This window comes from Fundulus heteroclitus, chromosome 23, assembly GCF_011125445.2.
Source record: "Fundulus heteroclitus isolate FHET01 chromosome 23, MU-UCD_Fhet_4.1, whole genome shotgun sequence".
Lineage (NCBI taxonomy): Eukaryota > Metazoa > Chordata > Actinopteri > Cyprinodontiformes > Fundulidae > Fundulus > Fundulus heteroclitus.
Genome location: NC_046383.1, coordinates 14,445,019 through 14,460,025, shown reverse-complemented (window position 1 = coordinate 14,460,025; position 15,007 = coordinate 14,445,019). Strand labels below are relative to the sequence as shown.

The 15,007-nt window shown below is 42.2% G+C and overlaps 2 protein-coding genes across 2 annotated transcripts; one reads left to right on the top strand and one right to left on the bottom strand.

The window, feature by feature from the left end:
• Positions 1-2,885: 2,885 nt before the first annotated feature.
• Positions 2,886-6,826, bottom strand: gar1 (GAR1 homolog, ribonucleoprotein). The gene is made up of 7 exons (XM_012876932.3): positions 6,701-6,826; positions 6,308-6,482; positions 4,021-4,175; positions 3,879-3,938; positions 3,674-3,800; positions 3,427-3,555; positions 2,886-3,339 (listed from the first exon to the last, which is right to left on the bottom strand). Exons 2-7 carry the CDS (start codon positions 6,465-6,467, stop codon positions 3,329-3,331), a joined length of 642 nt encoding a protein of 213 aa, XP_012732386.2. The 5' UTR covers positions 6,468-6,482; positions 6,701-6,826; the 3' UTR covers positions 2,886-3,328.
• LOC105936216 (alcohol dehydrogenase class-3) lies at positions 6,825-14,081 on the top strand. Its single transcript, XM_012876929.3, has 9 exons — positions 6,825-6,950; positions 8,693-8,794; positions 9,031-9,181; positions 9,696-9,783; positions 9,869-10,088; positions 11,110-11,373; positions 11,484-11,616; positions 13,337-13,475; positions 13,823-14,081. Exons 1-9 carry the CDS (start codon positions 6,933-6,935, stop codon positions 13,881-13,883), a joined length of 1,176 nt encoding a protein of 391 aa, XP_012732383.2. The 5' UTR covers positions 6,825-6,932; the 3' UTR covers positions 13,884-14,081.
• Positions 14,082-15,007: the final 926 nt, after the last annotated feature.

Here is a 15,007-nt window from a genome sequence, read left to right as displayed (position 1 = left end):
ATGACCGCATTTCTCTGGGGCTCTGGTCATTTAATTATACTATTAATTATATATTAAGAGAAGTATCAGAATCAGACATACTTTAATAATCCCAGAGGGGAAATTACTTAAGTACATGAAGTACAGTAAAGTATTACTCAAATCAATAAAACCTTCGTGACCATATTTATACGTTTTATAATTTTTTTTATTAGGGCCCAGAACTGTTTTTTATCATGTTATTTCATTTGATCATGAATAGGTAATTTCATTGCATATCAGATATCCTCTATTAACTTCTTTCATTTTGCTTTAGAGTTCATGCTTAATGCTTTAAATGCAAAGAATGGTTGTATTAATCATTAATGCCGTTATTAAAATCTGATATGAGGTGAACGTTGTCCTGTAAAGGTTTTCTGCTGGGAAAGTTTCATCCCTCCTGTCTCTAATGTTTTTCTTTCAGCAGTTACAGGTCAGCGAATCAGCGCCTCTAGACTCACAGAATAGGAAAAATCAGAGAAAAAAGGTTTGACGTTTTATTGCCATAAAGTAGCTCCTCCAAACCAACGTGTTTCCTTTAAGTCTGGTGTGCTTCAGTTACAGGGGCGGTTCTAGACCGGGGCCAACAGGGGCCAGTGCCCCTGTACTAAAGACATTAAATAAATTACTTACGATGATATATGCTGACAAAGACACCATAACATGTACCTTTTTGAGCAATTGTATTTTTTACATTTACAGTTTACTCTAACAATAATTTAAAAATCAAGCTGTTTCACATTTAGCTCCAGCTGTATATATTAGATAGGGTCAGGGGTCTGCTACCTGCAGTTCCAGAGCCACCACTGGCTCTTTGGTCAATATTAAATAAAATATTGACCCTGTTTAGTTTTTTCCCCTCCAATCTTTTGTTCTGTGTCCCCATGAAAAGAAAAACAAACTGGTCCCACCATGGCCCCCCTGCTAAATCTGGTGTAGAACTGCCACTGCTCATCAGCCTCCATGAAAACATTGTTGGTTTGAAGCGTGGCGCTCGCAGCTCATCCATTGCAGCAGCAGTGAATCTGTGACGGTCTCCTGAAAAAATCTGGGGGCGGACATTTACCTGGCTTGCTTGAACCTGCGTGAAACGGATAAAGCCAGGATGCTCTGATCACACCAAGTCAAGTCTAGCTTTAGCTCTTATCCTGGATTTCTGGATTCTGCTTTGTGAAACAGCTCTCTGACATCTCTGATGGAAAACAGGGACATTTCTGTCTATTTTGTTAAGGGGTGGGGAGCAGGTTCTAACTTTAGAGATATAAGTAGCCATTTGTTCTCCACTTGACTATTTTCATATTCATCACTGGCCTTCTTGTTTGGGTAATTTGTTTAAACTCTATTTTTGAATATGTTTGGTTTTGATTGTGCGCCATTACGTCTATATAATGGTTAGCTTTGAATTTACCAAGAAGCTGCAGCAGCTTGTTGTCAAACCCTTTCTGAGTAACATTAAGCGATCAAAGCTCCACCAGAGGTACTTGAAGCACATTTGATTTGAAGAATGGTTCTGAACAATGGGAGTGTCCAAGGGCTTACCTTTAAGTTAATTTGTTGTTTTTTTTCCTGACAAATCTGCAAATTAACTCTTTAAAATGAATATTCCCATTACATAAAGCGGTTTAAAAGAATGTTTCTGCTCCTGGTCAAGTTGCCCCTTCATAACCAACGCATCTTAATTTAATCCCTCACTTCTTCCTCTGGTACCTTTAAATAAACCTTTTTCCAACCAAAGCATTCTATCCCAGACATAAGTGTTTATTTTCCACTGCAGTCATGTATTCTAACCTAAAAAAATAATTAAATTGTTTATCTTTATTCCCATGTTGGATAGATTTCCTTATCCACCCACAGACTGTTCCTGGTATAAATTCATTTACAAAGCCATCTTGGGTTTACTTCCCCCTTATCTTCTCTCCCTTGTTAATAGAAAATATTCAGGTTATTCTCTGCGTTTGAATGAGTTCCTTTCACTAAATGTACCAGAGGTTCGCACTGATTATGCAGCTCCCACACTGGAATCAATTGCAGGACTTTAAGCTGAAGGATTTGGTCTGTTAAGGTATTCAAGGTCATTTTAAACCAATTTAGAAATAAGGTTCCTGTTTGTAGATATTCGCTTAATATTTAATCGTATTCTGCCAGAATTGTATCTTTAAAGTATTTACATGTAGTTTTTGATTTGGAAATGGCTTGTGCTGCTGCTATTCTTGGCCAGATCTCAAAAAGAGGTTTTTAATCTCAATTAAATGTTCCTGGATAAATGAAGGTTGCATGTGAAAGCTGTTTTTCCACACTCCACTTATATTGGTTCTAGTCCAGTTGACTCAATATGATGCATTAGAACCAAACAGATGATGAGGATTATAGAATATTACTTCTAATTCTGTGCTGAAAGCGGGGATGAACGGACGCAGGGTCGGAGAGGATCATCCTGCGGTAGATGGAACCATTTGGTACCTGACTTTTTGGGGTTGGAAATGCCCAAACCTGCACAGGTACAAACTAGTCAGCAGCCCCTCATTTCATTAACAGATGCAGATGTCTTATGCATTAAATACTGGAAGCAGTTTATAAATGTCAAACTTAAATACAGCAGATTTTGAGGATGAGGGCCTTGCAGAATATTCTGGTAACTCATCTGGGAACCTGATGTACGTGATATATGGTTGTAATGATGACAGACTTCTGCATTTATTAGGTTTTATAATCTCTACCTGCTCAACAAATACTTTATTTGCTGGTATGGAAAGTAATTCAATATTGTGAATGTGAGCAGTGAACTCTGTCACTGATAAAAACTAACTGTCCCGTCTTATGGATAAAATCGTGAATTTCAGAATAGAAACAGTGAAAAGCACACCGAGTTACAGAGCACCTTTTAATCAAAGCCTTCAGCAAAAACACAGCTTGAGACATTTCTATTAAAATGTTTTCAGCCAATGCTGAATAAATCCTGATTTCTCCTCATTTAGAGAAGGTTTTACAAATGTTTCCTAGAATCTTAAACTCCAGTTGAATATTTTCCCCCAATCAGGAGAATAAGAGCACTTTTTTTTTTTTTTTTTTACAAACAGATTCAACAAAACAAATATAAAGGTCCCCGTTATGTCAGAAACAAGTACATGAAGCCTTTCAATAATGATAAAAAAAAATACTTAAAATCCACCGCTCATCCAAAAGTGATGCATACAATAAATCAGAAGAGTCCCAGTGAGTCTCAGTGGCCAGAATCTGGCAGACTCAAACCTTCTAGTTGGAGGTCTGATGAAAACGATGAAGATTTTCCCACCAGGCCAGCAGACTCTGCTCATCTACCTCCTAAAAATAATAAGAAAAAAACATTAGGACCATAAAACATCTACAAACATTCTGATCATCACTAATCTGTAAAGAGAAAAGTCCAACCTCTGAATCCACGTCCTCCTCCTCCTCCTCCTCTCCCTCTGAAGCCTCCTCCGCCTCCTCGACCACCCCCGAATCCTCCTCCGAATCCTCCTCCACGGCCTCCTCCTCCCCTGCCGCCTCTAAAACCACCTGATATACAAAACAAGGTCAGGAAATCATGTATTTTTCTATAACCCTAACAGTAAATCTTCGTAGTGCTGCATTCTTCAGACGTGACCTAAAGAGGATCTAATGTGGCTATACCAACCTCCACGACCACCGCCTCTTCCTCCCCCTCTACCACCTCCTCTGCCTCCCCTCGGCGGCCCCTTCTCTCCTGGAGGTCGTGGGAGGAACCTCTGAAGTGGCAGCAGCTTCATCGGATCGACATAAAACTGAAACCGAACACACAGAATCAGTTTCAGCCTGCAGAGACAACGACCATCAGTGTCTGAAAAGGTTTATTTTTTTACCTTCTGCATCTTCTTGAATGAAGAAGCTTTCATGTTTTCAGACAGCTTGACTGAAAAATACTGCAGGACTCAGTTAAAGAAACCAATTCTGGACACAACATTAAATCCTCAACGCTGAAACCACAAAAACCAGAAAGGATACGAAGTCTCGGAGCTGGCCGAATATCTCGTCCACTTTTCCGATCTGCTCCTTGTTTTCCAGGTACACCGGAGCATTGAAATAGGGAACTTTGTTCTCCTCCGTCGTACACTTGCACACTATGTCATCTTCACAGGGATGCATGAATTCTCCCAGAGCTGCAGAGGCCAGAAACAATCAGACAAATTCAAAAAACTGTCAGTTTCAGCTTTGTTCAATAATCTGATTAGATGGAAAACTGGACATGTGTGTTTGTTGTAAAAAAGTAAAAAACAATAAAACATGAATATCAACGTGAGGCAGACACCCCGTCTACTTTTAAGACTAATCTTAAAACTTTCCTTTTTCACAAAGCTTCTAGTCAGAGTGGCTCATGTTACCCTGAGCTACCTCTATAGTTATGCTGCTATAGGCTTAGGCTGTTGGAGGACATCAGGGTCTATTTCTCTCTCTCTGCTGAGTTCTCCTACTGCTCTCCAATCTGCATTGTTTGTTGTTCTTTCATCTTTTACCTTTTTGTTTTCTGTCATTTTTCTCTTCATAGAAGGTACACCTGGTCTGGCGTTCTGTTAGCTGTGACATCATCAGGGGAGGCAGATCATCCTCTATTACCATCTAACATAGAAAGTACTCCTGGGTCAATGTGAGCTTCTGTGCTTTCTGTGTCTCTGCTCTGTCTTCTCTAAGCCCCAGTGGGTGGAGGCAGATGAGCGTTCACACTGAGCCTGGTTCTGCTGGAGGTTCTCCTCCCTGTTAAAGGGGAGTTTTCCTCTCCACTGTCGCTTCATGCATGCTCAGTGTGAGGGATTGCTGCAAAGCCATCAACAATGCAGATGACCAGAGACCTCCAATAGTGAGTTTCTAACATCTGCACCCCAGATACCACAACTTGCAGAAGCATTCACATCCACAATAATTTCATCCATCATCTTCCTCTTATCTGAGATCAGGTCATGAGGCAACAGGTCCAGGAGGGAACCCAAGACATCCCTCTTCCCAGCGACACCCTCCAGCTCATTCTGGAGGACCCCAAGGCATTCTCAGTCCAGACGGGGTATATAGTCCTTCCAACGAGTTCTGGGTCTCCTCTTGGGCCACGTCTCTACCAGCTTCATGCATCTTGACTGAAATTTTCCTCCATTATTCTCATCAAAACAGCTCAGAGAGAAGGATTAAGAGCATCTATGAACATCAGTTTCAGTCTTGCCACATAATCTCAGTTTTAGGGGTACATTTTAATTGATCAGAGCTCAGGGATGTTGTTGTAGAACCCGATTCTGCTGTAAACTGGACCAGAACTTCTTCCCTGACTCGTCTGCTGGGTTCCCTGGTCTCCATGATGCTGGTTGTTCTCTAATGTTCTCTAAGTAACCAAAATGCTAAACTATCACATAAAATCCCAGCAAAATACTTTCAGGTTCAGGGTTTTGATGTGAACAAGCCCAAGGTGTACAAACACCTGTACAAGGGTGTCCAGATTACCAAAAAAAACCCCAAAAAAAAAACCAAAAAAAAAAAAAAAAAAAAAAAATACAACATTCTGTGTGGCGGCTGCAGTTTCCCCTCAATGTAACGGGCATCTCATCCCCTTTAAGGAAAACTTTCTTTAAAAGACGTCCAGCAGAGACACTCGTTAGTTTACAGTTCAGAACAAAAAGTTACGTTAGCTCCACTCAAGAGTTTCTGCCATCCTGACACAGAAAAGGCTTCTGTCTTTTTAATTCTATTAAAGTAAATTCAGTTTCCAACCAACAGGTGGGTCATAAGTCAGGGTCAAGTCAAGCTAAAACAATATGCTGAGTTTTCTGTGCATCAGTTGTTCTGTGTCGATAAATAAGAGTTTAAGACAAAATCTTTTTTCAGCATTCAGACCACTTGAATCAGGAAAACATCAGAATAAATAAGTTTTATGAAACCCTGCTGATATTTACCAGCATGTCTACACAGGAAGTTCCCAGACTAAGGAAAAACTGTGAAAAGGAGACTTTTTAAAAAATGTAAAAATATTTTTGATTAACTTTGTGTTGCTCAGATCTCCGATCAGACATAACTGTGATATAAACCTTTTCTAAGGCAAACAGAAACTTCAGGATAGAAAGCATGACCACAACACCGTCTCGCTGTTTGCTGTAGGAAAATATAACTTATCATAAACTATGACCCAACCATATGTTCAGTGGTATTTGTAGCCACACATCTTTGAGCTTTAAGAGTTTTAATGGCATAACTTTGACACATTTCTGTTAGCACCATCTCGGAGATCTCCTGTCTGCTAACACGCAGGTCTCACCGACAACTCGCTCCGGAGGACCATAGTCCTGCTGCCGGTTGAAGCCTCCTCTCCCGCCGCCGCGGCCGTATCCTCCGCCGCCTCTGAAGCTCCCGCCTCGGTTAAAACCTCCACCTCTGTTAAAACCTCCTCCGCGTCCACCTCCACCTCTGAACGACATTTTCCCCCAAAGGCTCTGCGGTGAAAGGACGAGAGAACAGCATAAAACCACGTCCAGTGAAACCTGTAGCCACTAACGCGTGGACGTCGCTGAGCTAAACACCGGCGTTAGCTTCGGCTAACTAGCTAGCTGCTCTGCGCATATTCTCTGAAAACTTTCACTAAACAATTAAAATCTTCTTTCTATCAACGTAAGAAGTACAAATGTCCGAAAAAATCTGGTAAAACTCTTACCTGAACGGCTAGCTGCGCTCTCTAGCGACTCCAAGCTCCATGTAACACGTGCGGCCAGAGGCTGCCGTAAACATGACAAAGCGCGTCGGGAAGTGTCGTAAACCTGCCGGGCGTCATCATTTAAAGGAGCAAAACACCATCTTTTGTCTTGTGACGCTCAGACGGTCTGTGCGGCTGCCGCTTTCAGCTGTTTTCTTCACATCCCTCGTTCAGGTTGAGTCTTCACACAATAATGGCAACAGCAGGAAAGGTAAGAAGCGCTCAGCGACGACTTTGTTGCATCCAATGAACAGAGAAGGACTCTGATGCTGAAGTTTGTATCCGATTCACGTCCCATGAGAGGGAGAGATGACTTTAAAATGTAAATAGATTCAGATTGAACAGAGAGAGCTGTGAGCCTTAAAAATAATCTGAAAATACTGGATTATTTAACCTTTAGAATTAAAATGCATATTTTTAACAATGACTTCTGTACAATTACTGTTCTGGTTGTATAGATATATTGAAAGTTTGAGAACAAGTATTAACTTTTATTGTCCCACTCCTTTTTATATATATTATACTGTAACATTTCAGCCTAGGTCCACTTAAATAACAATATTTACAATTTTACACACCTTCCATAAATCCAGCACGTTTATGTGTGACTGATTACAAATGTACATACAGTACATACATACTGAATTATATAATGTGGCTCATATTTCATTACGTGATGAAATCATATTAATAATATTATTAATAATAGAATCATAAAGTGATAATGTACATTGCATATCCATCCATAACAATTCTCTTGCAGTCTCTTTTGAACTGTTTAATATTTAGTCTTTATTTTTGCTTCATATTCAGACATTTCCAGAGTTTCAGGCCACACAGTGAAAGTCCTCTTGGTAATTCTGATTTCATAAGATTGAAACGGATCTGTACCTCCTGATTTCTTGACCTCTTCCTGTTTCTTCAATGCGCTTTGCATGTGATGTGGCAAAATTAACAACAACTTTCAGTTTGGACAAAATAAAATTCACAGGAAAGAGACACTTTTTTTAAATTAAAGGTTAAACTAATTCAGTCTTTGTTTGACTTCTTTAAACATTGATGTTTTTATTAGTTGGACCAAAACAGAGCAAGCGACCTTAAAATCTTCCTATTTTTTTTTAATAATCACAAATAAAAGTTAAATAAATTGTAATTAAAAGGGTTGCAATTAATAGAATCTATTTTTGACTTCTTTAAATGTTTGGGATTTTAAATTGATCTCATGTGAGGCAAAATAATAAAACTGCCCTGATATATTGATATTTTTTGAATGATAAGAAACAGAAACAGACTTTTTTTCAGGTATTCAACTGAATTATGAAAAACATATGGAAACAAGCAGGCAACGATTCAATAAAATTTTATTTATATAGCCCCAATTCACAACACACATCATCTCAAGGCTCTTTACAAAGTCAAATTCAGTCAGATTATACAGATTGAATCAGATCCTCCAGGTTGGTGAGAAAGTTTCCTCTCTAAGGAAACCCAGCAGGTTGCATCAAGTCTCTCCAAGCAGCATTCACTCCTCCTGAAAGAGCGTAGAGCCACAGTGGACAGTCGTCTGCATTGTTGATGGCTTTGCAGCAATCCCTCATACTGAGCATGCATGAAGCGACAGTGGAGAGGAAAACTCTCCTTTTAACAGGGAGGAGAACCTCCAGCAGAACCAGAACCAGGCTCAGTGTGAACGCTCATCTGCTGTCATCTGGAGTCATGTCACGTTAGGTCTTAAATTAGAGCTGATTAACGGTTTCCTGGACAGATAAAAACTGTGAAACAAGCATTACTCAACAACCTGATACCAACTTCAGCTGCTTCCGCTGCGGGTTGTTCCTCATCCAGTCCTTCCAGTTCTGGCCTGAATCCCTCGCAGAGAACGGTGTTTGTCACATAAACAGCCTCAGGGAAAGTCTCCACTGAGGTTCAGTGTGTTGTTGCTCATTCTTCCAGGTGATCAGATGCAAAGCAGCTGTTGCTTGGGAGCCCAGGAAGCCTCTTTCTATTGAAGATGTGGACGTCGCCCCGCCCAAAGCTCATGAAGTTCGAATCAAGGTTTTCTGCACACACACGTTTTCGTTTCCTTCTGTTGGAGCTTCACGGGTTTTCGTGCCAGCTGTGACGCATGTCTTGTTTTCGGGATGATCACAAATGATGCAAAAAGCTTTGCTTGTCAGAAAGATTAGACGTTACACATCCTCTGGCTCGGCTTGATAAGCGCTCGTGTGCAAATCCTCCGCTTCCTCTTCCTGAAACTGCAGTGTGAGTTATTGCTGCGTTGTTTTGTACAGGTTGTCGCCACCAGCGTGTGCCACACGGACTGGCAGTGTCTGTACGAGGCCGGCAACGCCAGCAACCTCCGACCGTTCCCGTTGGTTCTCGGCCATGAAGGGGCGGGCGTAGTGGAGAGCGTCGGTCCCGAAGTGACCAAGTTTGCACCGGGTAGTTTTTACAGTACAGCTCACAAGATAAGATAAGATAGTCTTTATTGATCTCACAATGGAGAAATTCACTCGTCACATCGGCTCATACAAGAAGGTGCAGAGTAGGGAAGGTGCATTCAATTATATACAGTGAATCTTCATATATACAATGGATCAGAAAGAATACCAAAAAAATACAAAAAAAAAAAAAAAGGAAATAGGAATGGGCATATGATGTCTCATTTACATTCTTAGTGGTCTATATATATATATATATATATATATATAAACATATCTATATACTTAAATATATACATATATCTATGCGCCTACTTACATACGCACCTACGCGTATGTACGTGCATATACATTGTATACATTTGTACATACATACATGTACAAATGTATACAATGTATATGCACGTACATACGCGTAGGTGCGTATGTAAATATCACAGTTAGATTTTGGTTTCTCTTCCCTTTTTTATTTTTTTTCCCCCTCCTAAAACATTTTATTGTTGTTTTCCCCTCAGGCGATAAGGTCATTCCTCTTTTCCTGCCCTGTTGTGGAAAGTGTGACCGCTGTAAAAGTGACAAAACAAACCTCTGCAAGAAGAACTGGTGATTTGTCCGTCACACGACGCCCCACACAGCCGGCCACGCGCAGCGTCGCCTTTAATCACACTCTGACCACCATGTTTCTCAGGGAAAACATGCAAGCGGGCGTTCTGGCTGATGGCACCAGCAGAATATCCTGCCGGGGTCAGCAGGTGTACCAGTTCCTCGGCGTCAGCTCCTTCTCTCAGTACACGGTGCTGCCAGACACTTCTCTCGCCAAGATCGACGCCGCCGCTCCGCTGGACAAAGTCTGCCTGCTGGGCTGCGGCGTCTCCACGGGTTACGGGGCGGCTGTTCAGACCGCCAAGGTGAGACGACGGTTCTGATCCAATTAAAACAGAAGATCAGGATGGAAAGGAAAATAGGCTGTGGAAAATATTTCCTAATCCCACTCTGTCCTTCCTTCCTTCCTTCCTTCCTTCCTTCCTTCCTTCCTTCCTTCCTTCCTTCCTTCCTTCCTTCCTTCCTTCCTTCCTTCCTTCCTTCCTTCCTTCCTTCCTTCCTTCCTTCCTTCCTTCCTATCCTCACAATCTTGTCGTTCACCGTGTCTTCTCTTCCTAGCTTCCTTTCAGATGTTTCTCCATCTCTCCTACCTTGTTGTCCTTTCTTCTTCCCTTTTTTCCCTTGTGTCCTTCCTGTCCTCCTTCTAGCCTTTCTTCCTCGCTTTCTTTCTTTCTCAAGTCTTTCGTTCCTCCATTCCTTGTATTTCCTATGAAACTCCCATTCTTCTCTTACCTTCCCTCCGTTGTTCTGTCCTTCCTTGTGTCCTTCACTTCATTCCTCTTTTCCCTGTTTCTGTCGACCTTTCCTACCATTTTTCCTTCCTTCTGCTCATCCTTCCTCCTTTCACTCCTTCCTTTCCTGCATCTTTCACTCGTCCTTCCTCATTTCCTTTTATCCTTGCTTCCTACATCGTGTCCTCACTTCATCATTTGTTTGTATCATTCCTTCCTTTCACCCTTCCTAGTTTTCCATATCTCTGTTTTCAATCTTCTGCTGGTTTCATCCATCCATCCATCCATCCATCCATCCATCCATCCATCCATCCATCCATCCATCCATCCATCCATCCATCCATCCATCTGATGCCAGCCTTGTTGAGAAAAATATGAATTTCAACTAAATTAATATCAGTTTCAACAGCTCTGTTGTCTTATTGTCATTATGAAATCTCTCCACAAGATGGCAGCACATCTCCAAGCTTTTTACAGCTTATTTCTGTATAAAACAGTTTAAGCTGTGCTACTGTTCACCCTTTTTATTATTACTTTTTAGAAATACCAGGGTTTTCTTCTTATTTTGTAAGTCTCCTTTTGTCTGTTCACTCAGGTTGAGAACGGCTCCTCGTGTGCCGTGTTTGGGCTTGGAGCGGTGGGCCTGGCTGCCATCATGGGCTGTAAGGAAGTCATGGCCAGCAGGATCATCGCTGTGGACATCAACCCTGAGAAGTTTGAGAAAGCTAAAGAATTCGGAGCCACTGACTGCGTCAACCCGAGAGATCACACAGGCAAGACCATCCAGCAGGTTGTGGTGGAGATGACTGACGGAGGAGTGGACTACGCCCTGGAGTGTGTCGGCAGTCCCGTCATCATGGTGGACGTCGTTGCTGTTTTTACGTCTGAAAACAAATACGTAACGTTTGAATTTGCCGTGTAGTTTATTAAAGAGAGACTGAACCAACTCATCTTTCTCATCGTACCCAGAGAAATGCGTTGGAGTCCACCAGAGAGGCCGGGGGAACGTGCGTCATCGCTGGGTGGACGGAGACGGAGACAATGAGCGTCCCCGTCATAAAGATCCTGATGGGACGCACGCTGAAAGGGACGTATTTTGGAGGTCAGTTTAAAAAAAAAAACCAGCCTTATTTTAAGGTCATCTAAGTTTGTGTTTTCATCATAAAGTTTGATAATAATAGTTAAAATATTAAAAAGTAAGAACCAATAGAACTTCAGCTGACATTCTGCTGATTCATCAGCAAACTTTGCTGCCTCACCCAATGGCTGCTGTTGGTATTTATGTAGCATCTGGTCGTGGTGTTGCATGATCTAAACCATCCCATAATATCTCCTGCTGCGCGTTCAGGGTGGTTGTCCTGCTGGAAGGTGAACCTCCACCCCAGTCTCAGGTCTTCTGCAGATTTCCTCTGACAGGTTTTCTATCAGCGTTGCTCTGAATTCAGCTCCCTCCATCTTCCCATCAGCTCTGACCTGCTCCTCCATCCCTGCTGGAGAGAATAATCCCCACAGCATGATGCTGCCACCACCTGTTTCCCCACGAGGACGGGGGTTATATGCAGGCTTAGGGGTTTAGTTTTCAGCCTCTCATGGTGTTTTGCAAACATTCTGATGGCCTTGGACCAGAGGATCTTCTCCCACATGCTTGCTGTGTCCCACACTTCTTATGCCTTTCTTTCAGCACTGGCTTTCTTCTACTCCCAAAAGTCCAGGTTTTTAGGGTACATAACTAGAAGCTGTCCTGTCAGCTGATTCTCCCACCTGAGCTGTGGATCTCTGCAGCTCCTCCAGAGCCACCATGGTCCTCCTGCTTCTCTGATCAATGCTCTCCTGGTCCAGCCTGTCAGTCCAGGTGGACGTCCATGTCCTGGTAGGTCTGCAGGTGGTCCATCCTCTCTCCAGGTCCACATGATGATCAGAACTCTGGGAGGTTCTGTAGAACCTGATCCTGCTGTAAACTGGACCAGAACTTCCTCCCTGGGTTCCTTGGTGTCCATGATTGATTTTTTGGTGGTGATCTTATGGTCCCCACCGGGCGATTGATTGGCATTATGTCCACTCGTCAAACGGCGCATACACTGTATGGAAATAACAGAGCAGCTCAATCTGATCAGTCAGCTTCACCAAAGGTGGTTTTATGTTATCAGGGGGAACAATAGCTGCAGGTCAAAAGAGATTCTATGTTTCTGAGTCTCTTGGTCACAACTGGCGTTTTGGACCAATGACTCGAGGGAAGCAGCTAAAAAAATCCCCAAAGAGAGGAAGGTCTGAACCTAAGATGACAGAGGCTGTCTTCTCCAGGACCTGTCTGTTGTAAAAGTCCATAAACTGGACCCGAAGCCTCCCTCAGATCTCAACCAGCCACTTTAACCAGGGTGCAGAGTTTGCTTTCATTGGTGAGAGAAAGATTACGTTACAAAGCAAGGAATGAAACAGATTCAATAAAACCTCAGTTGGTTTGTCCACTAATGTTCTCTGGCAAACCTCTGAGGTCTTCACAGAGCAAATGGATTAATGCTGAGACTAAGTTTTACACCTGGAGCCTTTTTGCTGATTAAATGACGCCTGAAAGCAAATTAGAGGCTCTGGATTTTATTTAGGGGTTCCAGAGTCTGCAGGTATGAATCCGGCTTCATGCCAGACTCCTAAGATTAGCAAAAGAATGAAACTCATGCATCGTTTTCTTCCAAATGACCGTAACGCACCACTCTGTGTAGCTCTGTCACCCAATAAAATGTGAGGTTTGTGGTTATAAGTAGAGGAAATGTGAAAACCTGTGGGACCAGCGCATCTCCTCACTGATTGATCCGATTGTTCTGAAGGTTGGAAGAGTGCGGAGGACGTGCCCAAACTGGTGGAGAAATACATGCAGAAGAAGCTGAAGCTGGATGAGTTTATCACTCACAGCCTCTCATTGGCTAAGATCAACGACGCCTTTCAGCTTCTGGTGAACGGTGAAAGGTAACACGCAGTTTAGTTTCCACTTTTATCTGGTCTGCAGGTGGTCCATACTCTCTCCAGGTCCACATGCTGATCAGAGCTCTGGATGTTCTGTACCAACAATGTTTGTTTAGGTACCAACAACGCAGAAAAAGATTAAAATCTCACTGTATGTTTACTTCCTGTTTAGTCGGCTGTTTCATTTGGAAAACGCGGACTTTAAAAAGCCTAATCCTGTCAGCGTTAGTTTAAAAAGACTAATTTAATAAAGTTTATTTATTTATTATTTAAGTTTATTATTTATTGTTTTTCTTCTATACAAGGAAAATTTGATTTATCTTCGTCATTTTCTGTTTTTTCCCCTTTAGCATCCGAACAGTCATCAGTCTGGGAGAAGAGACGGATAAACCAGAACGCACTCCTGCATGAAGAAATCCCGTTTATTGAAAAGGATAAAAATTGCTGCTTATGTTTCTGCAACCTTTAATAAAAACTACTAGGTCAGTTTTTTTTCCATGTGTGAGTGTGCAGCCAGTTACCACTAGGTGGCAGTGTTATGATATGCAAACGCTGGAATGTTTGTGCCGTTATTAATCATCCTGCTTTGAAATAAAGCTGAAAATACGATTCCATGTGCAAACTTTCTTTTCATTCAACAGATAACTTCATTTTCTGATGTTTTTGCTGACAGTTTATTGAAGTTTTGATGCAAGTAGCAATGCTCATGTCTGCCATTTAAAGTAAAACAGGTTTTAATTCCTAATTCTGCAGCATGGTCAGGCCATGTTCTCCATACATCTGTCAGACACTGATTGTGCCTCACAGCATTTTGCATATGAATCTGGGAGAAAAGATGCAGAATCTGTCCTTCGCCGTGAAGGAAGGTCTGCTTCATGTGGCCAGGCTCCCCAGGTTTCGGCCTTGGTAATATTATATATTGATTTAAACAGTTGTGGGCTGTCAGGGCAGAAGACAGAAGGTCGCCTGGGGAATGGCTCACTGGGAAGAACCAAAATGGCGAGTTTTACTGAAGCCCGGTTCAGATCAAGTGAATGCGTTTGGCAGCTGAACGGATTTTCCAAGCCTTTTTTAATGGAAAGTAAATTTGTTCTCTTCATCTTCGGTTCCTCTGTCTGTCCCATTAATCACGGACTGTGCAGCTTAGATGACCTCCTTTCACCCAAAGCTGCAAAAATAAAGCAAGCTTTTAGGAAACAGAGCAGCAGCAGCAGCATGGAGATAATGAAGCAGCAGAAGGAGACAAGAGAGATCTGCAGGAAGAGCAAGACGAGGCCTGACAGGTGTTCGTGCAACTGGGAGCCTTCATCTGTAAATGTCGGACATGATGGCGGATTTATGCGGCTTTCTCGCGTCCATGTGACTGAACCTCTGACTAATCTATGGGAAAACTATCCGAAGGGAAGAGCACGAGTCTCCTATGTAGTCTTTGTGCTTTTTGATGCCAGTATGTGAATTGTCCCAGCGTTGTGCCTCTGATGGAGGGAGGAGATTCTGGATCAGAGCCACGTTGTAGCAGCGCTCTGAGGTTCTAT